Consider the following 23823-nt stretch of genomic DNA (forward strand, 5'->3'; position numbering starts at 1 on the left):
AGCTCTCTTGGCCAGACTGGGTGTAGGGGCTAAGTTAAAAACAATGAAGCAAAATGGGTGCGATGGGAGAAGTCAGACACAGCTCACGCTCTTAAATCTAACGGATCTCTTCAAGGTGGAAGCACAGGGTTTGGAGGAGCTCTACGAGACTGCAATGGAGATGTTATACTGGCGTACAGTGGAAGCTCCTAAAGAATATCGGTGTTATACCAAGAACTGCTTGCGGTACAAAAAGGGCTTGAAGGAGCAATAGATATGAACATAAATAGTCTCCAAGTTCAATTAGACTCTATGCGAGCGATCCAAATAATCAAGAAGGAAGAAGTATCGCCATGGTATTGCAGGAATCTAGTAGCACAGATATGGGATGATATCTCGAAGTTTGACGAAATCTTTTTTAAACATGTTTTTAGAGAAGGAAATCAAGTAGCTGACTATCTATCCAAGCTGAGCAAGTCCTCATGTAAGGAAAATTTGTATCATATCCCTCCAATGGACTAAAAAATGTATGAATTGGTTAAAAGGGATAAAGAAGGAAAACTGTACTTGCGCTCTTGATTAAATAAAAGGTTGGGGTCGCCTTAACCCCTAGCCATTTCTAAAAAAAAAAACATGTCAATAAATCATGAGGGAAATGTAATTTTTACCTACAAAGGAGGAGTGTCAAAGAGATTAATTTTGTACTAGGAACTCAAAGCAATGGAGATGGGACTCGATATCTATGTGCAACCAAGCATCAATAAAGTCTCTGTCTATTCAAACTCTCTTAGGAAAATTTAAATTCTCAAAAGTTCAGGAGGTGAACATTTATTGATAGTTTGATTTTTTTGGCAAGCAAGACAACTAAACCTCAGCTATTCTTCATCAAGTATTCATGTTTTTCATGTCTCCTATAATATTATGCCTTTCTTTGCCTTCTTCTTCATGATTATTTTTTTCTCCACGAGTACTCAATCCATTACTTATAATCTTTTTGTAAAAAACCAATCTTTGCATTGCTAGCTTGAGATGGTTGAATTGTATGCATTCCTGCTTCTTTCTGTTGGTTTTATCCTTCACATGAGGAAAAAATTTCAACCTACGCGGGAAAGCTTGAGCGCACCCTGCGCTCGGTTTTGGCTTGCTCAGAGAGCGACCTGCGCTCGTGCCTTGATGGACTTCCAGTAGAGCGAGCACACCCTGCGCTCGACTTGTGCTTGCTCGAGGCACACCCCACGCTCGAGTCTATTTTTAGAAGAAGTCTAATTTTGTGGACCGTGAGTTTGCAATAAGAGTTAAAGTTTTTGGCAAAACCTAACAACCAGAAAACACATGAAAGGCAGCATAAAAGTCAGAGAAAACCCAATCTTGAAAGCTATCAAGATTGAGAGATAACCTTTATAGAAAGATAACCCTGTAAAGAGATAAGAGTGATCTAGTAAGGTGAGAGACTGAAAGGAGAGATTGTAATCTTCCGTCCCACTTTATAAAGAACTAGCTCTTGTGGAAGTAAGGCACCATTAGCCGAACCACGGTATATCTTTGTGTTGTGGTATGTGTTTAATTCTGCTTTACATTATTATCTGTTGTTAATAGTTGTTTAGCGAGTTGGGCATGTTAGTATAGGTTGTAGTTGATATTTAGAATTTGTCTGGAGTTGAATTGTGTTCAAATACAAGTTATCTGTGTAGTGGGGGAATCGATTGGTATTGGTACCCCAACAAGTGTTATCAGAGCCTTGGTTAGATTAGCCTAAGGTGTTATCCAAATCTTGGTCGGAAGGTGTTTAACAAAACTCCTGAGAGAAGATTTGAGTTTAAATAACTTGTAGAAATGGACCATTCCATGAACACTCGCATGACAAGTCTGAATAGGAAGAACTACACCATTTGGAAAGCCAAGATGGAAGACTTGCTTTATTGCAAGGACTTGGCACAACCCATTGAGAATGGAGGAGAAAGACCGGAAACGGTTGCTGCAGCTGAGTGGAACAATTGGCAGTGGATTGACGACAGTGTCTTTCACCATGTATCCCAAGAGACTACATCTTTTGGCTTGTGGAAGAAACTCGAAGACCTTTATGAGAGGAAGTTGGGCGGAAACAAAGTGTTGGTCGTTAAGAAGTTTGTTGACACGAAGTACCAAGAAGGTTCTTCAATGTCTAAGCATCTTAACGAATTACAGAACACCATCAATCAGATGCATTTGATGAAGATTGATTTGGGAGATGAAGTTGAGGCTTTGTTTCTATTAGGCTCTCTGCCCGAAAGTTGGGAGACATTAGCAGTCTCTCTACACGGAGCAGCCAAGGATGGAATTGTTACCATGGAGATGGCTACCACGTCTTTGTTGAATGAGGAGACTAGAAGGAGTTCAAAAGGCAGCTCCTCTCGCTCAGAGATCCTTGTCACAGAGAAACGGGGGAGAGACAGATACAGAAAACCATCTCGTTCTAGAGGTGATGACAGAAGTAAATCTAAGGGTGAAGCTAGAACTCCTAAGGCAGAGAGGCAATGTTACTATTGTGCCACCAAGGGCCACTTTAGATATGAGTGCAGAACACTGAAGAGGCATGAGAAGAATAATTGTGTACATGAAGACATGGTGCATAGGAACGGAAACACAGGCAGAGATACTACCATACTAGTCGACGACCTAGTGGGAATTGTGTCAAATTATGGTGTGTGCTATCTTAGTACATCATGTCAGGATACAGAATGGGTGATAGATACAGGAGCATCTTATCACGTCACACCGCACAGGGGATTCTTCACTACCTACAACTGTGGTGAATATGGTGAAGTGAGGATGGGTAACAATGGCATCTCTAACATTATAGGCATTAGAGATGTTCATGTAGAAACCAATGTCGGCTACACCTTGACACTCAAGGATGTAAGACATGTCCTTGACATTCGCCTAAGCCTAATTTCGGCTGGGAAATTAGATGACGATGGCTTTGTAAACTCGTTTGGTAATGGGGTATGGAAAGCGGCGGAGGTTCCATTGAAGCAGCCGAGAGGAAAGAAAACTTGCTCTCTTTACAAAACACGAGGCTAATTTGTGTAAAGCGAAGTGAATCGTGAGAATAAAAGCTTCCTCGCGGTGGCACAAGAGGCGTGTCACATGGGCATAAAAGGGATGGAAGTTCTTGCTAAGCAAAAGCCTTGCTAGACATCAAAGGTACACATTTAAATACATGTACTCACTGTCTGGTAGGAAAGCAACACAGGGTGTCTTTCCAAAGATTCCCGTCTCACAGAAAGGACAATGTCCTTGAACTAGTGCACACAGACTTATGTGGTCCTATAAAAGTGAAGCCCCACTGGGGAGCTTCATACTTCCTGACCTTCATTGATGATGCGTCAAGAACGATATAGGCCTATAATCTGAAGACCAAGGATGAAGTACTTGGCGTGTTTGAGAAATTCCACAGCATGGTGGAAAGAGAGACTGGGAAGTTGTTGAAGTGTATTCTCTTAGATAATGGGGGTGAGTACATTGGGCCGTTTGAAGAAATTTGCTAGAGTCATGGGATTCGTCATGAGCAGACCGTTCCCAAGACACCGCAACAGAATGGAATAGCAGAGAGAATAAACCGAACCATTGTAGAGAAGATGAGATGCATGTTGTCTCACTTTAACCTACCTAGAACCTACTGGGTAGAAGTAATGCGTACAGCCGTGCATGTGATCAACCTATCCCCATCAAAGCCTTTGAATAGTGATTATCCAGAGAGAGTATGGTTAGGCAGAGATGTTGATTATGGATATTTGAGGGTATTTGGGTGCAGGGCATTTGTGCATATTCCGAAGGATGAGAGATCCAAGATTGATGACAAAGCCAAGCAGTGCATTTTTCTGGGTTATGGAGATGAAAAGTTTGGTTACAAACTAATCTATGATCCGATTAACAAGAAGGTAATCCAAAGTCGAGATGTTGTGTTCCTGGAAAACCAAACCATAGCAGACTTTGAGGAGGGTGAGATTTCTGAGGCTTTCACCAATGATCCGCTTTGTTGATTGAACCAGAAGTTCCTACTGTGGAACGTACAGAAGGCATTGAGAATGCAGAGAACCATGAGTTTAAAGCTCATGATGAGAATCCTATTGCTCATGATGGGATAGAACCTATTGGTATAGAAGATGCAGATGAGATGCATGAACCACTACCAGAGCAAGCAGAAGTGCATCCTCCTGAGGCACCAGCAGATGGGGCAAGGAGGTCAAACAGAGAGAGATTAGCTTCAACCAAGTATCCACCACATACGTACGTGCTACTATCGGATGGTGGAGAACCTATGTATTATCAAGAGGCACTTGAAGGTACAGAGAAAGAGAAATGGTTGAAAGTTATGCATGACGAGATGGATTCTTTGCATAAGAATCACACTTATGAGTTAGTTGATAAACCGCAAGGACGAAAAATTCTCAAGAATAAGTGGATATACAAAGTCAAGCATGAGGAGAACAATCTTCACCCAAGGCACAAAGCTCGTCTTGTGGTGAAGGGATTCGGTCAAAGGAAAGGGATTGACTTTGATGAGATTTTCTCTCCTGTAGTGAAGATGACTTCTATCCAGGTGGTATTGGGTATGACCGCAAGTATGAACCTAGAGGTTGAGCAGCTAGATGTTAAGACAGCTTTTCTTCATGTAGACCTTGAAGAAGATGTCTACATGGACCAGCTAGAAGGGTTTGAGGTCAAAGGTAAAGAGCACCTAGTATGTAAGTTGATAAATAGCTTGTATGGGTTAAAGCAGAACCGAGGCAGTGGTACATAAAGTTTGATTCCTTTATGGCGAAGCAAGGATACAAGAAGTCTGCTTCCGATCATTGTGTGTTTGTTCAGAGATTTCCAAATGGGGATTTCATAGTGTTATTGCTGTATATGAATGATATATTGATAGTTGGCCCAAACATCAACAAGATATCCAAGCTGAAGAAAGACTTGAGTAAGTCCTTTAAGATAAAGGATTTGGGTCAAGCAAAATAGATACTTGGGATGTGGATCACTCGTGACAGAAAGAGTGGGAAGTTGTGGCTTTCTCAAGAAAGTTACATTAAAAAGGTGTTGAAGAGATTCAACATGGATCAAGTGAAGTCAATCAGTTGTCCGCTTGGTGGCCAGTTCCGCATGACCAAAGAGATGTGTCCAAAGGGTGAGCAAGAGCAGAGTCAGATGGAAAAGATTCTTTATGCATCCGCAGTGGGCAGTTTGATGTATGTCATGGTGTGTACAAGACCGGATATTGCTTTCGCCGTGGGTGTTGTAAATCGCTTTCTGTCAAATCCGGGTAAGGAACATTGGGAAGGTGTTAAGTGGATATTAAGATATCTCAAGGGCACTTCCAAATCATGTTTGTGCTTTGGTGGAAGTAAGCCCTTACTTGAAAGCTACACTGATGCAGACATGGCAGGTGATGTTGACTCGATGAAGTCCACCTCCGGTTATCTGGTTGCTTTTGCAGGGGGGCGCAGTTTCTTGGCAATCAAAGATGCAAAAGTGTGTTGCCCTCTCCACTACAGAAGCCGAGTATATTGCAACCACTGAGTGTTGCAAAGAGTTGTTATGGATGAAGAGGTTCTTCAACGAACTAGGGCTAAAGCATAAATAGTTTGTAGTTCTATGTGACAGTCAGAGCGCCATCTATTTGAGCAAGAATCCAAGTTTTCATTCTAGATCCAAGCACATACACGTGCGTTATCATTGGATTAGAGAAGTACTCGAAGACAAGCATTTGTGTATCGAGAAGATCCATACCGACAAGAACGGGTCGGATATGATGACCAAAGTCTTACCGAAAGGTAAGTTTGATGTTTTTGTTGTGCTATTGCGGAATGGCAACACACTCCTCTGATTGATTTGGAAATTGCATGGAGGAAGCCCCCTCACCGTTGGAGGGGAGATTCCTTTCTCCCTCACATGAGGAGGAAAGAATTTAAGCTTCTTGCAGCGGGGAAAGCTTCGAGCACCCCTGCGCTTCGGTTTTGGTTTGCTTTCGAGTAGCGACTGCTTTCGTGCCTTGATGGACTTCCAGTAGAGTGAGTGCACCCAGCGCTCGACTTGTGCTTGCTCGAGGTGCACCCCGCGCTCGAGTCTATTTTCAGAAGAAGTCTAATTTTGTGGACCGTGAGTTTGCAATAAGAGTTAGAGTTTTTGGCAAAACCTAACACCCATAAAACACACGAGAGGCAGCACAAAAGTCAGAGAAAACTCAATCTTGAAAGCTATCAAGATTGAGAGATAACCTTTACAGAGAGATAACCCTGTAAAGAGATAAGAGTGATCTAGTAAGGTGAGAGACTAAAAGGAGAGATTGTAATCTTCTTTCCTACTTTATAAAGAACTAACTCTTGTAGAAGTAGGCACCATTGGCCGAACCACGGTATATCTTTGTGTTGTGGTATGTGTTTAATTATGCTTTACATTATTATCTGTTGTTAATAGTTGTTTAGCTAGTTGGGCATATTAGTATAGGTTGTAGTTGATATTTAGAATTTGTCTAGAGTTGAATTGTGTTCAAATACAAGTTATCTGTGTAATGGGGGAATCAATTGGTATTGGTATAAACCCCAACACTTTCAATATATATATCCATGGATACCCAACTTAATTTAAAGGGCAATTCAACCTCCCGCTCTTCCGTTCTCTTTGTTATTGGCCTAAAGTTAAGCTTTTTACTTTCTGGCCGGCTTTGTGGCTTTCTATCCAAATGCTCCCTAAGCACAACAATAAACTTAAGTGCATCATATCAAACATGGTGAGGCTTTGTGAGACACAAATCATCGTGTTTTAATATTTTCTCAAGTTTGTTTGAAATCAACATGTGTTTGAGAACTAATGTAAATAATACCATTGCCGACGCACTTAAGTTGCAAAATCTTTGAGCAATCTTACTGTCATTTTGATTTTTTCCAACATGATATTTCTTCTTACATTTTTCTTTCACACATTCATTTTATTCATTATTATGTTTATTTTAATTGTGAATATATATTGTAGTTTGATTATAAAAGGGATAAAAGAAATGCTAGCAAGTTTCATTGTATATGAGTGTGTGCAACAATGGCAACCAAATAGTTTGAACAGAATACTGATACTACGCCACTTGAGAAGCATAGATCATTGGAGTCGTTGTCAGGAAAGAGTGGTTGGGCATGATGTTCAAAGAAATTTTAAAAAAATGAAGACTAAGCCATCTTAATCCCTGCTTGAATGATTTGAAAGGAAGTGTTGGTCGATGAATCCTCTCTCTCTGAGTGAGAAAACCTCTTCGTTTTGATCAAAACTTGAATCATTAAAATATTTTGGAGTTAAAATTTTTGATACATAATAATTAAAAAATATATTAAAAAAAATTATATGGATTGTTTCTTTTTATTCATCTCATTGATCGAACTTAAAATCTAATATGCTATTTTAGTATATAGATAGTAGACTATCTCTATATTAAAGCATGAGATATGGTGGACAATTTCTTTCCTATGTGGCAATTTCCCAAGTACTTGGTTTTGTCCGTGGATCACTTAAATTTCAATTTGAGTGCAAGTGCAATTTTGAAACCGGAAGGCTATTGGTTGTTTCTTATTAAAAGTACAACTCTCTCATCTATTTCACTTCTTCTAAAACTTCTATAATCTCTAGTAATATAGTAGAATCAATTAGTAATATTTTTGTTTGTTGTATAGTAGAACGAACTCGAATATATTGAAGCACTACTGAGAAAGAGTCCAATGGAATATGGAATTAGAGAAGAAGGCTCCAATGGAAAAGTCTTGGACGGTGATCGCAAAAGAGATTAGGATCATCTGTTTATTCTATTTTCAATTTATAGGGATAGGACAAAGTTTAAGGTGTGTGATTTTGTTGTGGGGTTTCCACATTGTTAAACATGGTGTTTAGAGTGCTTCGAGATAGAAAGACTCTTCTCTACTGTTAACTAGACCACTATGATATATGAAACAAAGGGAAATGTTATCATGCCTGACACATAAAGTAGGTCATTTTGAACGACAAAAGTGGAGAAGATGAAATAGAGCTATGTAGGTCATTTTGAACGACAAAAGTAGGGATTAAGAAGGGACATCAACGATATCCATATATGCTTGGATTTAATCAAGAAGGTAACACGAATTACTATGTTTTGATGTACTCAATGTTTTCATTATAGAATTGTAGAGTATTGGTTTACTTCAGAGTTATATGTAGGTTGAATCAGTAATTATTTGTAATTTTAACTAATTGGAATTCCTAACGTTTGCTCAATCTCTTGCACCAATATTAACGAAGTTGGGTATACCGTCCATACCTCTAAACTTATTGGGTATTCCAATACCATTATATCTAAACATATTGGTATATTCTTATAGTTTACTGGAGATGATACATAAAAACACTATAAAATTAGTATCTTCAAGACGTGTTCTTCACTTTCAACTTCAAGACATGGCATCAAGTACTTAATGAATTCAATATGCTAAACTAGCTTTAATTAACTTATAGTAGTGTATGTATTAGGAATTATTAGGAATCTTAAATTCGTAATCTTAATTTGAGAAATGAGTAGTTTATATATTAGAAATTGGTAAGAAATTGTGAATCAACTCATCAAATTGACTCTCAATGCCAAAGTATGTAGCAAAAATCTGAAACCAAAAAGTAAATAAATGTAATAGCATGTTCAATAGATGTTTCATAACATTATTGAATACTCACTCCAATAGTATAATTTGGTTCCAAAGTAATCTGTTTGAGTTTTGGGTATATAATATTCAAACCCTACTTCATCTTAAGTGAGCAAACCAAGCACATTAGCTTAGAAAATTCATCAAGCTTCAAAAGAAGCCAAATCTTTAGCTGATTACTTAATATAATCTACTTGTGTAAATCATGTCCTATCGATCAATAGTGACTACCATGATTTAAATAAAAAAAATATGCACATACCTTGCCAATGTGAAATTTCTTTTTCTAATATTGCATGTACTTATCAACATGGTAATAGATGACAATAAGAGTGTATGAGAAAAATGCAAATGAAGATGAACAAAAAATGAAAATAGAGGATGTTTGAAAAAAAGGATACAAACTAACCAAGCAAGATAATAAGTAGTTCAAACATAATGACACAACCCACACTTTTGTTTAGATGCTGATTATAAACAAAAGCAGGTGTCCAATGATCCCTTGATATTGTTGTACATCCAAGATATATAAATGACGTGAAAGCAATGCTTACCTCAAATATGGCATCACAATTTGGCGTCATTTTTTTTTGTGACGCCATTTTGGCATCACAAATATTTGTAATGCCAAAATAGCATCACAAAAAATAGTGACGCCAAAATAGCATCACAAATTTGTGACATCGTTTTGGCATTACAAATATTTATGACGCCATTTTGGCATCACTAATCTAATTTTAGATTTAAAAAATAATAAATATTATTATTTGCTCTCATACATTCTGCTAGTGATCCTCCTTTGCACCCAAATGGTTTGTGATTGATGATTTGTATCTACAAGATCAATTAAGGTGACAAAAATATTACTACACTTGTATATTTACAACCTGATATAGTGGCGAGACCCATATAATAAAAGAAAAGTAAATTACAATGTTCTCGGAATTAATATACAAAAACTGATATGAATCCAGTAACTAGCATTTGATGAAATCACATTTGTTAACAACAGTGGCGAAACAAGTTGCAGGAAAGGCACAATTGCATATGAGAATACAATCTGAAACATCCTAGCGTGTATTACTCATCCTTTTTCAAGGCCCAATCTTATGAGAATGTATAAGAATCAATTTGCTCCAGATTTGGGAAAAACTGTCTCAGGGTATTCGTATAGTTAGGAAAATTTGCCTGCAGAAACAAAGCAACTCAATACTTCAGTACGGAATAGGACATAATCATGGGACAAATCTCACATTCAGTAGGCAATCCAGGGAGGTAAATCTTTTGAAAAAACAAATATGACGGATAAAGAATCGTACACATGGGTTGTGTTCAACGTAGATGGTTGTGAGTTTATCTCTTGAACCAGCAAGAGCTAGATCAAGGCCATCCAGTGATGCAATTTGGTTGTCGTTCATCCAAAGATCTTCCAATCTACATAGCAACAGTCCATAAGAATGTCTAGTCAAAATGTCAAATAAACTATAAATGCAATGACAAAGAAGGAAAAAAGAACGAAAACCCAGGAAAAATAAAAGCCAGATAGTAATAATAACAGAAGAACACCCCTTACTATAAAAAAAAAACACACACACCTAAGAAAAATCATCTAAACCTGGTCAATTTTTCAATGTCATCCACTGCTGTCAGTTTGTTGGAGGAAATATCCAAGATCCGAAGATTAACTAATGTAGATAAGCCTTCCATTTTGGAAATACCATTATGGCACCCAATGCAACACAATTCTGAAAGGGAAGCATGCAAACTAAATTAGTCACGCAAACTATAACGAACATTATTCTCTGTTCTTGTTTATCAATAAAGAAAAGGCTATCAAGGTAGCATACTTGAAATCCTGTCATATTGGTCAAACGATTGCTCTGTAAACTAATCTTCCTTATGCATTTCAGCCCGCACAAGTTAACTGTTAGATAACGATTCGTCCAAGCCACAGCTCTTGTAAATTTGTTAAATTGTGCAAGTTCTCCATTACTGGGAAAGGATAGAATTCAACATGGAGTAGTAAGGGTAAATTCAAATCTTTCTGTTCCAAACTAGATGAATTAAAATCTTGAGAGTCTCAACAAACAAATTAAAATCAAAAGTAATGTTTACCCTTAATCTGTTGGAACCAAGTTCAAGAATATGCAGATTGTACAAGTGGTCAAGCTCCTCTATCTTTGTCACTTCATTCTTAGAAACATAGAGTTCTTTGAGGGTGCTTGAGACCTTTGAGACACCATTTAAGGACGGTATCTCGTTGTAAGATACATCAAACACCAAAAGACTTGAAAATGCTGACATCAGGAATTTTCATTAGTTTGTTATCCCTGAACACTAGTTCCTGCAGAAAAAGCAGTCTTAATTAGAAATGCAACTACTACAGAAGAATGAAGCCATTCACTTTGCATACTAGTGGTGAAACGAGCCAAAATGTAACATCATATACGAATCACAATGTTTATTTTCAGAATAAAATAGCAATTCCTAGTCAATTAACACTCGTAAACAGTAAGTTTGTTCTAAAAGTTTTACATGTTTTGCTGTATATATATCGACCAGCCTGATGAGTGAGATAATGAAACCTATTCCCACATTAAATAACTTCATAAATGTATTATATAGGTATACAACAGAAAGCGGCCATAAACACAAACTGAGAACACGTTCGAGTGTCAAAGAGACAATATCAGACCTTCTAATTCATTTTCACCAAATTGCAACACCACACATGTGAACTCATTTTCACAATGCATCAACATTATTTACCTTTTAAAAGAATGCACACTACCAGATATGCATTCATTGAAGAGCTCCACTTTCTAAGCACCTCTTGTTTACCCATCTTGAAAGACAGAACAGGACCATACGTAGTGAATCCCTAGAACAAACAGTTGGACACTCTAATACAATGCCACATTCACAGGGATACATTTACTAGCTGTAATCAGAGAGCCTTGCTACAAACTTGCTCTTATTATGATTCATAATCATTAATAGAGATAAAAACAAAAAATCAAACAAAACACAAACAAATGAACAAAGTTCACGAGGCTAAGTCACAGTACTAATTTCTTGGTGAAAATACAGTATATTAGAAAGAACAAACCTGTACAAGCCTCATAAGTGTATCACGAACTTTATCTCTTGTAATGCCTAGTCCATTAATTGGAGTAGTTGGCGTGGAAGAAGATGTTGATGGTATCATATATGTAGACAAAGGAGGTTGCATAAGAAATACTGACGGCTTTACAAGATTAGTGACACGCTTGTCTCAGAAAAATTGGGGAAGGGCAATGATGGTCCAGACTTAGGCGAAGGTGCATATGGTAATTCCAGGGCTGGTACAGTGGTGGGTACATTTGGTGAACGGAATGACGGAGGGATTACTGCAGGAGGTTGGTATTGTCCAGGGTTTGCTGCATTCGAAGCGTTTGTTATACTGGTAGCTGTCTGCAAAAACATGACCACAAGAAAAGTCAGGGAGCCAATGACAATAACGATGACGATCATAAAGTATTCAAGCAAACCTCAAGGTAAAATGACACAGCAATTTGTCTCTAACACCGTCTCATAAAAACAAATATATATAAATATATATAAAGAAAAGAAGAAGATGGGGATAGGGTATTAAGATCATTTACATTAAAAAATTTAAGAAAGGAAGAATCCTCCGGAGCGTTCGCTATGTTAGGTTCAGTTGAATTTGAAGATGGTGACTCCAGCAGGACCTCCATCACATTTTTCCCGACTGTTTCCGATTCCTCAAAATCGCTGCCAAGAAATATTAGTATGTAAAGCAGATGAGATTCGTTAAATATTTGGTCCACGTATCAAAAAGAGTTGAATTAAGAAAACTAATACACAAGTCTCCACCTTAGCAACCTAAAGCGTGGGACAAGGATGCTGCTTGAGTACTCAAGTCGCGCTGTCCCGTTTTTAATTCGAAAACGTGTACGAAGCGCGTTTACCAAAATTTATGAGCGCGCTCTCCCATTTTACAAAACGTTTTGCTGTTCTCATGCTCTTAGGTGTCATCACATGTCTTAATTTAGCAGACTATTAAGGGCATCTCCAATGGGGGGTGTAAACCGTATAGAGTGGAAATTTTACACCTCAAATATAAAAAAACTCTCTCCAATGGGGGTGCTAAACCGTAGGTAATAGTGTATTAGCTAATAGAGAGTTTTGGGAAATTCCTCTACCGCTATTAGTTAATAAAAAGCCCGGACGTCACTTAAAATAGCGTCACATTTTAACTTAAAAACTTCGGACGCCACTTCAACACACGTTTGAAGCCTTATTTTTAACTTTCGGACGTCACTCAGTGGCGTCGGTAAACTATATCATGCATTCAATAGAAAGGTTCAAACAACAAAAAACTAAAAAGTCATCTCAGCTTAAATTAAAGAGGGGCGTCACTTGGAGTGGCGTCAGGAGTTTAAAATCTATTTTTTACACTCTTCCATTGGAGAGTATAGAGTGTGGATATTTATGAGTTATACATTACTATACAATTAGAGGTGTAAAATCCTAATGGCACCTACGTGGAGCCTAGGTGGAGGTGTAATTTTACACCCCCCATTGGAGATGCCCTAATACGTAGGGCGAAAAGATAGAAACAAGGCTATGGTACACGCACAAAGCATCATTAAAACTTATGGCTATGTAGTGGAGGCTCTAAATATCCTTTCAGTTCATTTGATGTATGACTACTCAGTACATAATGACCCCAAAAAGAACAAAACACGCAAAAAAACATAGAAGATGCAACTTTTTTCGCATAACAATATACCTACTGAATAAATCTTCAACAGCTTCACAATCAGATGAATTGTAAAACCATATCCCATTAACTTGTGGCTGCCGAACATCGTCCCATACTTGAACAAGCCCATCAAAACTTCGAAGCAAGCAATTTCCCATCGTGGGCATCTGTTTTGGTATCAAACTTATTAAATACGTAATAAACACTGTATAAAAAGACGATGTGGGAAGGCTAAAGCGGTAATGGAGTTTGAATGACCTGCATAAAACAAATGGAGGTTTACAAAAAAAACCGGTTGAAAAGTAAAAAAAATGGGTGGAGCCCCCTTCACCGAGAAGGGGGTGGTAGTGCCTCTTCGATGACGGGGGTTCGACCTCGGTGAGGAGTCGTGTTTCCCGCCATGTCCTCAATAAGGAAGTGGGGTGGTGGGTGGAAGGTGCCTCGTGGGCATCTGTTTACGGTATCAAACTTATTAAATAAGAAATACGTAATAAACACTTTGTATAAAAAGGCGATGTGGGACTAAAACATTTTTTTTATAAGCGGCAAAATATAATTCCAATCTCTAATTCACCTTTCTTCTCCATTGTCGATTCACTATTGAATAATCACGCTTTGCGAAATCTCCATTCTCGAATTTGAGGATCAACAAATCTCCATCCTCAATTTGGTTTGATGGTTATTAGATTCACTATCTGATGATGCTGAATGGACAAATGTTTTTTGCACCTTGCTGTAAATGTACATATGGCATAGTTTATTTGATTCAATCCAGACCCTTGGTATTAAATCTTGATTACCATTACTTTCTTTGATTCTACGGGATCGTGATTTTTGTAATAGAGGAATGGTTTCTTCTCTTTTTCCATCCATTGGTCTGCATCTTATTTTATTCTATTTTTTTTGTTTAACTCTTTTTCTGATTTTTTGAAGAGGAGTTGGTAATTAGTGATTTTGTAAAGCTGGTTGTTTTACTCTTTGTTTATCTAACACAATTCAACTTCTCCTAGCTTGGCATTTCAATTAAAAAGCTATGATATCCATCATGGAACAACAAACGGATGTAGAAAATGATCGTGCTAAAGTACGGAAACAAGTTCAAACTCAAATTGTGATTGAAGCCTCACGCATGCAAAGTTGGTTTTCTTTTATTCCCGAAAGTTTGGTAATCATGTGTAGATTTCTTGCTACATTTTCAATCTCTGATTTCCATGATATGCATTCTAGAGTGTCACAGGTTTATGCAAATACCCTTTGTAGCTTTAAACTTTGTGCATGATAAACCACTATATCCAAGATCTTTTTCTGTTTAGGGCTAGGAGTATTTACTAACATTTAGCTTTTTACATGTTGCGACCAAGCTTAAATGTAGTCAAAACATACTAAGATCCAAAAAAATTAGTTAATTTTCCGTCAATACACCCCAGAATCCAAATCTCGCTCAATTGGTTAATAGTCATGTCATGGATGGTCTTCATATGCAGATTAACAACTCAGTTTCAGTTTCAGTAAAATGAGTTCTTGGCTAATACTTCGGTGTCAACGCTCAGACACTCGACATCACGAATTGAACCTCCCTACTCATCATATCTCTCGCTCTCATCTAACGGTTTATTGCTAATAGAATATGTTGTAATGGGATTCCATCTTATTCGGGTACTTTGATTTTTCCTTTTCGTGGGTTCTCGGATCCTTAGACTTGGTATATTACCCTAAAAGTTATAATCACCAATTTGTGAGTCTGTGCAATACGGTAAAGGGATCTGTATGGCCGATTTGTGAGTCTTGCAATTGCCACTGTTTTAAGTATTTGAGGGTATATAGGAACTGCCTCCGTGAGCCTTGACTATCTGTGATTATCTTACCTTTATTTGGACATTTTATAGTTGAACGATCAGTAATAAGCACCTTTCTTAGTGGATTTTTAGTATAACAGACATTCTTAGTGTAGCATTAACGAAATTAGAATTTTTAAAAAACCCCATGTGTCAATGAATTTCTTTTGTGTATTACCCTAGGTATTTTCTTCTTTTCAATTCCTTCATTATATTGCTTTATTGGCTTTTAATCAGCATCATGAGACTAATAAGTTATAATGTACAAGAGATTCCTGTTGCAGCTAAAACTTGAAATTCTTCATACTAACAAGCACCTTTCATTTGGAGTTCTTCACCTCATGGTTGTTTTGTTTGCTCAAGTTCTTCACCCCATGGTGCACAATACATTTGGAAAGTCAGTTTTTGAAAACAGTTTTTGTTCAAGCTAAGCTTGGAGTGACAGTAATAAATGGATATGTGAATCATAGGCCAGCTTATGAAAGGAGATTTGCAGGGCTCAATAGCAAAGCATGAATCTTTGAATGGTTTTAGTATGACAGGTGGAATGGGATGCATCAAAGAACAATGGAGCTTTCCCGGTGTCTGCCTAAACAAATTGAAATCAAAGTTCTAGATAACCCAGGTCAGGGAGGTGCGTTGGGATAGTCTGCAGAGATCATGTTGATTGCAATTAATATTTCTATGTATAAAGCCTCCTCCAAAAAAAGCAGTTTTCCTCTTTAAGTCTAAGGTGTTAAAAAGGTAGCACTAACAGAGGCAACACCAGGTATGGGGACTCAACTTAACAATTTTAAGGTGTTATAAAAAGTTGCCCGAACAGGCAATACCAGGGAGGCTAAAATGGAATGCTTCAAAATTGTGTAGGGTGCGTTGACGGCATTCCAACAGTTTGCCAATTAACATTGTTGAAAGAGCTCATAAGGCACTCTTTTGTGTCGCTGCATGGGAGGTTGGGTAGAGGAGAGTTAAAAGATTAAGAGAAGAGGCTCAGAGTAGTTCAATGGAGAGACCATTGAGAATTTGAGAATATAGATAAAATCGTAGTACCCACACCTATTACTTAAAGGAAATAAAATCTTAATTCTTTGAACATTTTTCTTTGATTTGGTAATGGTAGACATATATATACACCAGATGAATAGTGTATTCCGTATGGGAATCCTACTAAAATGGCAAATTGAACCAAACTCAAAGAAGCTAAACACAATACTTGTTCAAAATCATGGATAAACTCGCCCACATGATCAATAAGATACCGAAGTGTAGAAGGACGAGAATTCACTTTGGAGAACAGGATATGAGAATCACACTGCAAAACTAAGAATACCACGTTCCAAAACTCTCAAGGTATACACAAATGAGATCATAGATTCATAGCTAAGAGCACAAGAAAAGAAACCATTTATTTATTATGTAGAAAAATTATCAACCACAGTAAAGGTGTGAGAGCTTTACAAGTCGTTGAATATTATAGTGCAAAACGAGCTTCTGCTTTCAAATACTTTGCATGCCCTGTTGTCCACGTTGTATCGGGACTTTACAGGGTTTAGTTATTATCTTTATGATATCTTTTCAATTTCGTGAATATTTCTCTGAAAAAATTTATGTAATCCAGGAATCTGTTGCGTAACAAAAATTAGGATATGGGCCGTGTCCAATTTGGATTTATACCTATTGATCATGATGCAATGAAATGGGTTTATAGTTTTCATGTGAAATGGGTTTGACAATTTTGTAAATTCGAGATTGAATACTTTATAGTCATGATGATTGTTGAATAGACACGTCTTAATCTGCTAGATGACAAAATGTATTCAAATGATATTAGTAGTACCACTATTTGGCTACTGCCTAAAGTTTGAACGTCTCCTTACAGTTGTATTTTGAGGTAAAAAATATTGTAGTTTCATGGCATTAATTATTTATATTTGGGTGTTTCATTGCATTATGAGTGGGTTTACACACACCAAGCATAGTAGCACTTATACAAGTATGCATTGGTAAGTATACAGTATGCATTATCACCATTCATAAACTAGCTCATGTTCAACATTATAGGTGCGTAAGAATGCATTAGTAACTTTATTGTAGTCATGGTAACTGTAATAATGACCGATAAAATATTCCAAAATACCGTTGACCAAACAAATCTCCAATTCCAGTCCATCTTGGCATCTTGCTCTAATGCCTCTGAGAGGTTTCCATATAACTATAGTGCAACTCTGGGGAAACCTTCCCACAGGAATAAATGATTTGAGTGTTTCACACTTGATTGAGCAATTAGACCTAATGCTTTGAGTTTCACAATTAGTAATGGGAAAAAGGATTCCTGCTCCACTCTTCTTAATTTTTATGGTTCTCTGACTTTCTCAAGTTCTGCTTTACTCACTATGGGCGAAAAGGTTTGCAGAACCTCGCCGGTTCATCTTTGCATCCATGGAAATTCAATCTAATCAAAGGTATGACTCTCTATCTTCTTCTTAATAGCATCTGTCTGCATTAACTACTAATAATACATTCTTTATCTGTTCTAATTTAAATACCTCATTTTTTATTATTTTTATTATGTATCTTTTTTATCCTTTCTTTTCTCAGACTTTTCAGTGTTTTGATTCACTTTTATTCATTGTAGTAACCAGTTAGCCATTGCCTTCTTTAATTGCAATTAATATTTCTATGTATAAAGCCTCCTCCAAAAAGAGCAGTTTTCCTCTTTAAGTCTAATAACGAGAAAGCTTTTGGAAACCCTATCGAAAGGAGGTGATCAATGCAATAATGAGTGCATGTGATGCTTTTTTTTCGATTCCAACTGGAGGTGAAAATCACCTTACTACCACGTGACACCAATGGTTTAGAACGTATTTATTGAACTTTTACTCCGTAATATGGTTTATCAGGGGATCAATGCAACATAGTATAATGTGCACATGTACTATTCTTTGTAATTATCCCATCAAGTAGGTGGTTGATTTCTCTAATTAGTGGCGTTGTTTCTGAAGGAGCTTTGGGTTCCTTTAACAACGATCGACTCTTTTAAACTCTTAACCAATTCACGGGATAAAGACTGTTATATACCTAAGTTACATTGATACAGACACGTGTGTCCATATCCGACACAGATTTGAAGTGTCTGACACGTCGAAATATAAAAAAACTAAGGTATATTACATACAAAATGTGTCTATGTGTGTCCGACATGGATTATTTGTGAAATATATATGGTGTGTCCATGTAACATAGCTATATACATACCAGATATTTGCAAATATCGTTAAAATAAACTAATTAAGTTATGTTGGACCTGACGTAGTTAAGGAAGACATTTGGGGGTTAAACTAAACTCTTAATTGAAGCTTACTGATAAGCTAGATATGGTTATGGGTTGGTCAATTGCTTACTGACGTTAACATATTTTTTTTATCACAATGCTTATAGGATGTCATGTGGTACATCAAGCTTTGTGGAGAATTAACACATACATACACACTAAAAACTATCATATATAGATGTTTCACTATAGCTAGCATCTTAGTTAAATGGCCATTCAAACATTGTTCGGTATATAGATGTTTAACTATAGCTAGCATCTTAGTTAAATGGTCATCCAAACATTGTTTGGTATATAGATGTTTCACTATAGCTAGCATCGTTAAATGGTCATCCAAACATTGTTTGGGTAAGGTACATAAAAATGGTTTTAGTATTCTTTCCTTATCTTTTTCTTTTTGGTTCAGGCCATATTCCATATATTTGCTTTTGACGGACTTCAAATATAAGTCATGAGAGGAGTTCCTGAATTCTTTGGGAAAATGGATCTTGGAACAATCTTGATTTAATAAGGTACTATTCGTATCTAATGTCATTATGTTCTTTAAGTTTTTTATATGAAGTAACTAATCATGTTTTAGTATCCCTTGCATCATCACTGTTAACCCTCTTCTCAATGTTCGATCTCACAGCTTGCCATGTCCGTTCTGGACCTATCGTGAATCAAAGCATACCATTCACTGATTAAATTCTTTGGTGATGCAGGAAGATTCAATTCACTTTAGGGGGGAACAATGAGAAGTGTGGAGCAAAGGTTGCGTGTTGGTGTTGATTTTGAGAGCAATGAATTCAATAGCCATAGGTGAAGAGTGATATATAGGGCTGCCTTTAGATATTTCTTTTTATACTATGGTGGCGTTTGTATGTTTGTTTTTCTTTATGAACTACAGTAACTACTATCACAATGCAGCTCATTGCACAAAACTATGTGCACCTTTCAGTTAAAGCATTGTAGTGCAACATTCAACAAGTGTTATTTTCGTTATGGCTCCATTCTTATGGATCTATAACTTTCCAACAGCTCATTTTTATACCCAAAAATTTGGTTATCTGCAAAGTTCAAACAAAAAAAAAAAAGTCGGTCTTTATATATACTTGAGGTCTTTTAGGCCTTCGGGCGAAGAATTTTTTTTTAAGTAGGATATAGAAAATATGAATTTATTTAAATATTAATTTGCTTGTTCGTAGGTCAATGAAATTGGAAAACTATATGTCTTTAATACCAATTAAAGGTATTATATATATAGCTTTTTCATATTTCTTTTATGATTGCATGTGTATTCCTTTTTGTAGATCTACTGATCGGAGGAAATAAATTTTCCCTTTGTAGTTAATTGGTTATGTTTTAAGTAATCTAATCTTAACTTTTCAATCTATGGTTGGACTTGAGATTTTTCGCTAAAAGACACTTTGTGCATAGTCAACATGTCAATAAATCACGAGGGAAATGTAATTTTTACCTACACAGGAGGAATGTCAAAGAGATCAATTTTGTACTAGGAACTCAAAGCAGTGGAGATGGGACTCAATATCTATATGCAACCAAGCATCAAGAAAGTCTTTGTCTGTTAAAACTCTCTTAGGAAAATTTAAATTCTCAAAAGTTCAGGAGGTGAACATTTATTCATAGTTTGATTTTTTTGGCAAGCAAGACAACTAAACCTCAGCTATTCTTCATCAGGTATTCATGTTTTTCATGTCTCCTATAATGTTATGACTTTCTTTGCCTTCTTCTTCATGATTGTTTTTTTTTCTCCACGAGTACTCAATCCATTACTTATAATCTTTTTGTAAAAAACCGATCTTTGCATTGCTAGCTTGAGATGGTTGAATTGTATGCATTCCTACTTCTTTTGATATATATATCCATGGATACCCAACTTAATTTAAAGGGCAATTCAACCTCCCGCTCTTCCATTCTCTTCGTTATTGACCTAAAGTTTAAGCTTTTTACTTTCTGGCTTTGTGGCTTTCTATCCAAATGCCCCCTAAGCACAACAATAAACTTGAGTGCATCATATCAAACATGGTGAAGCTTTGTGAGACACAAATCATCGTGCTTTAATATTTTCTCAAGTTTGTTTGGAATCAACATGTGTTTGAGAACTATAATGTAAATAATACCATTGTCGATGCACTTAAGTTGCAAAATCTTCAAGCAATCTTATTGTCATTTTGATTTTTTCCAACATGATATTTCTTCTTACATTTTTCTTTCACACATTCATTTCATTCATTATTATGTTTATTTTAATTGTGAATATATATTGCAGTTTGATTATAAAAGGGATAAAAGAAATGCTAGCAAGTTTCATTGTATATGAGTGTGTGCAACAATGGCAACCAAATAGTTTGAAAGGAATATTGATACTATGCCACTTGAGAAGCATAGATCATTGGAGTTGTTGTCAGGAAAGAGTGGTTGGGCATGATGTTCAAGGAAATTTAAAAAAAATGAAGACTAAGCCATCTTAATCCCTGCTTGAATGGTTTGAAAGGAAGTGTTGGTCGATGAATCCTCTCTCTCTGAGTGAGAAAACCTCTTTGTTTTAATCAAAACTTGAATCATTAAAATATTTTGGAGTTAAAATTTTTGATATATAATAATTAAAAATATATTAAAAAAAATTATATGGATTGTTTCTTTTTATTCATCTCATTGATCGAACTTAAAATCTAATATGCTACTTTAGTATATAGATAGTAGACCATCCCTATATTAAAGCAGCTGAGGTATGGTGTACAATTTCTTTCCTATGTGGCAATTTCCCAGCACTTGGTTTTGTCACGTGGATCACTTTAATTTCAATTTGAGTGCAAGTGTAATTTTGAAACCGGAAGGCTATTGGTTGTTTCCTATTAAAAGTACAACTCTCTCATCTATTTCACTTCTTCTAAAAATTCTATAATCTTTACATGCAAGTAATATAGTAGAATCAATTAATAATATTTTTGTTTGTTGTATAGTAGAACGAACTCGAATATATTGAAGCACCACTGAGAAAGAGTCTCCAATGGAATATGGAATTAGAGAAGAAGACTCCAATGGAAAAGTCTTGGACGATGATCGCAAAAGAGATTAGGATCATTTGTTTATTCTATTTTCAATTTATAGGGATAGGACAAAGTTTAAGGTGTGTGATTTTGTTATGGGGTTTCCACATTGTTAAACAGGGTGTTTAGAGTGCTTCGAGATAAAAAGACTCTTCTCAACTGTCAACTAGACCACTATGATATATGAAACAAAGGGAACTGTTATCACGCCTGACACATAAAGTACGTCATTTTGAACGACAAAAGTGGAGAAGATGAAATAGAGCTAATCAAATATTTTCCTGCAGGATTAAGAAGGGACATCAACAATATCTATATATGCTTGGATTTAATCAAGAAGGCAACACGAATTACTATGTTTGGATGTACTCATTGTTTTCATTATAGAATTGTAGAGTATTGGTTTACTTCAGAGTTATATGTAGGTTGAATCAGTAATTATTTGTAATTTTAACTAATGTAATCGTTATGATTATGTGTATTTTTCATCAACCCATGACCTTAAACTCTATCACGTGGGACACAACTATCTAACAAGTTTTTTTTTTTTTTTTTGGTAATCTAGCTAGCAAGCTTATAATTATGGCAGTTATGATCTTTTGATGTCTAAAACAAGTAGTGTTTTATCACGTGTATGTCATTGAACCTTAAGGCATTGTGCTAACGTCATGCTTAATTTGAATTGAATGATATATATTTTTCAGGGATTTCATAATTCTATTTATCGGGATTGAATTGGAATTGAATGAAAGAGGACCCCCAAAACAAAACTTCATATGTACATTTGTTTTGAAGTGTGAGTGAGATCGAGTTTTTTGGATAAGATGCTAACTTCTTTGGTGTGTATCATCAGTTAGTGCTCAAGGATCTGATATAACTATTTGGAATCTTGAACGGATGAGAATATGTCTTAGCAAGGAGTATAGGTTCGACTTTCCATGTATTTGTTTAATCGATTTTGATGCATAACTCTACTAGCTACATGTAAGATTTCAACAAAAAAAAATTTTGTGTTTCATATTATTTGACGATATAAGTATGTGAAGCAATTAAATCCATTCTCATGGTGAACTAATTACTTTCTAGAGTGGAATAGATTATCACAACTATGTCTATACTAACACAATCAAGTTTTCATCAAGGCTTCCTCAAACCCCTCTAATGGAGGTTTAGCCTTGATTTATCAAACTATCACTTATGGAATAATAACAATAAGAACAAGACATTATTGAAAGAATAATAATTACTTTATTAATCTAATTGAAAGGGTCTAAAAATTCAAACTGTATTAAAAACTAAGTACTAACTAATGAACTAAGATTAATCTATATTATCTATCTAATCTAGGATGTTGTATTAAAACTAACTACGTGTCCAAGAGTTTGGCCTTAGTCCTCTTTAGTCTTTATATAGAAGAGGCTAGGTCTACAAATTCGTGCATGGGCTTGGAGCCATGTTTTGGGCTATAAAATCGAGCCCAAAACTTCGTTACTTCAATCCACAAAGGGGCTTTCTGCTGGAAATGGCTTCAACAGTCTTTTTGTCCACTTCTAGTCCTCTAATTGGATCAAGGCCTAGACCATTAGAAAGCTCTTTCTGAGCCAGTAGTTTTGACATATGGTAGGTCCAATTCCGAGGTCTGAGTCTAAAGATACGGCCTTCGGAAGTTCTGTTGACTTTTATGCGCTATTTCTGCCCGCGTTGACTTTGACTTTTCAACTTTGACCGGGATTTAAAAAGGTTTTTTCTCCTTGAATCTTGGCATTTAATCATAGAACTTCTTAGCAACCAACCTTTGCTCCTTTATCTCACAAAAGGGACACATTTCTGCACATAATTGACTCCAATGCCTGAAATACATAAAAGCACGTAAGCAGCACTAACTCTTATTTATTAATCACATAATCGGTCTAAAAGCAATATTGTTAAGGGGTTAAAACTACAGTTTTGAGCTCTTATCAGCCCTCACTCATATTTTCTATTTACAAGGCTATAATCTGATTTTATTTGTAATTTATTATATTTGATAAGGGTAAATGTGTAAATATAATTGCTCGCGCACATTCTCTCTCCTCACCATATCACTCCATTTTGCACCTTGAGCAATATGATTGGCTCCTAAAAATCGGATGGAATAATAATTAGTCACACCTCCCCAGATTTGTTTAAA

At 36.3% G+C, this 23823-nt stretch overlaps 1 protein-coding gene across 12 annotated transcripts in view; it reads right to left on the bottom strand.

Moving 5' to 3' along the window:
• LOC147486026 (protein phosphatase 1 regulatory inhibitor subunit PPP1R7 homolog) overlaps positions 1–23823 on the bottom strand; it is a 79585-nt gene that overhangs the window by 40671 nt on the left and 15091 nt on the right. For 2 of the 12 annotated variants that reach the window (XM_086575186.1, XM_086575187.1), the window contains 2 exons: positions 11776–12119; positions 11436–11547 (listed from right to left, as the gene is read on the bottom strand). The exons of 4 other annotated variants lie outside the window; for them this stretch is intronic. In XM_086575186.1, the coding sequence (XP_086431312.1) occupies positions 11436–11547; positions 11776–11898 (235 nt within the window). In that variant the 5' untranslated portion in view covers positions 11899–12119. Of the gene's footprint in view, positions 1–9516; positions 9855–9919; positions 10101–10261; positions 10412–10513; positions 10659–10781; positions 11011–11435; positions 11548–11775; positions 12120–12310; positions 12598–23823 lie in introns of those variants that run through there. 6 more of the 12 variants (XR_015203264.1, XR_015203266.1, XR_015203265.1 and 3 more) reach the window with 6 other exon arrangements.

The sequence above is a fragment of the Coptis chinensis genome, chromosome 7 (assembly GCF_015680905.1).
Source record: "Coptis chinensis isolate HL-2020 chromosome 7, ASM1568090v1, whole genome shotgun sequence".
NCBI lineage: Eukaryota > Viridiplantae > Streptophyta > Magnoliopsida > Ranunculales > Ranunculaceae > Coptis > Coptis chinensis.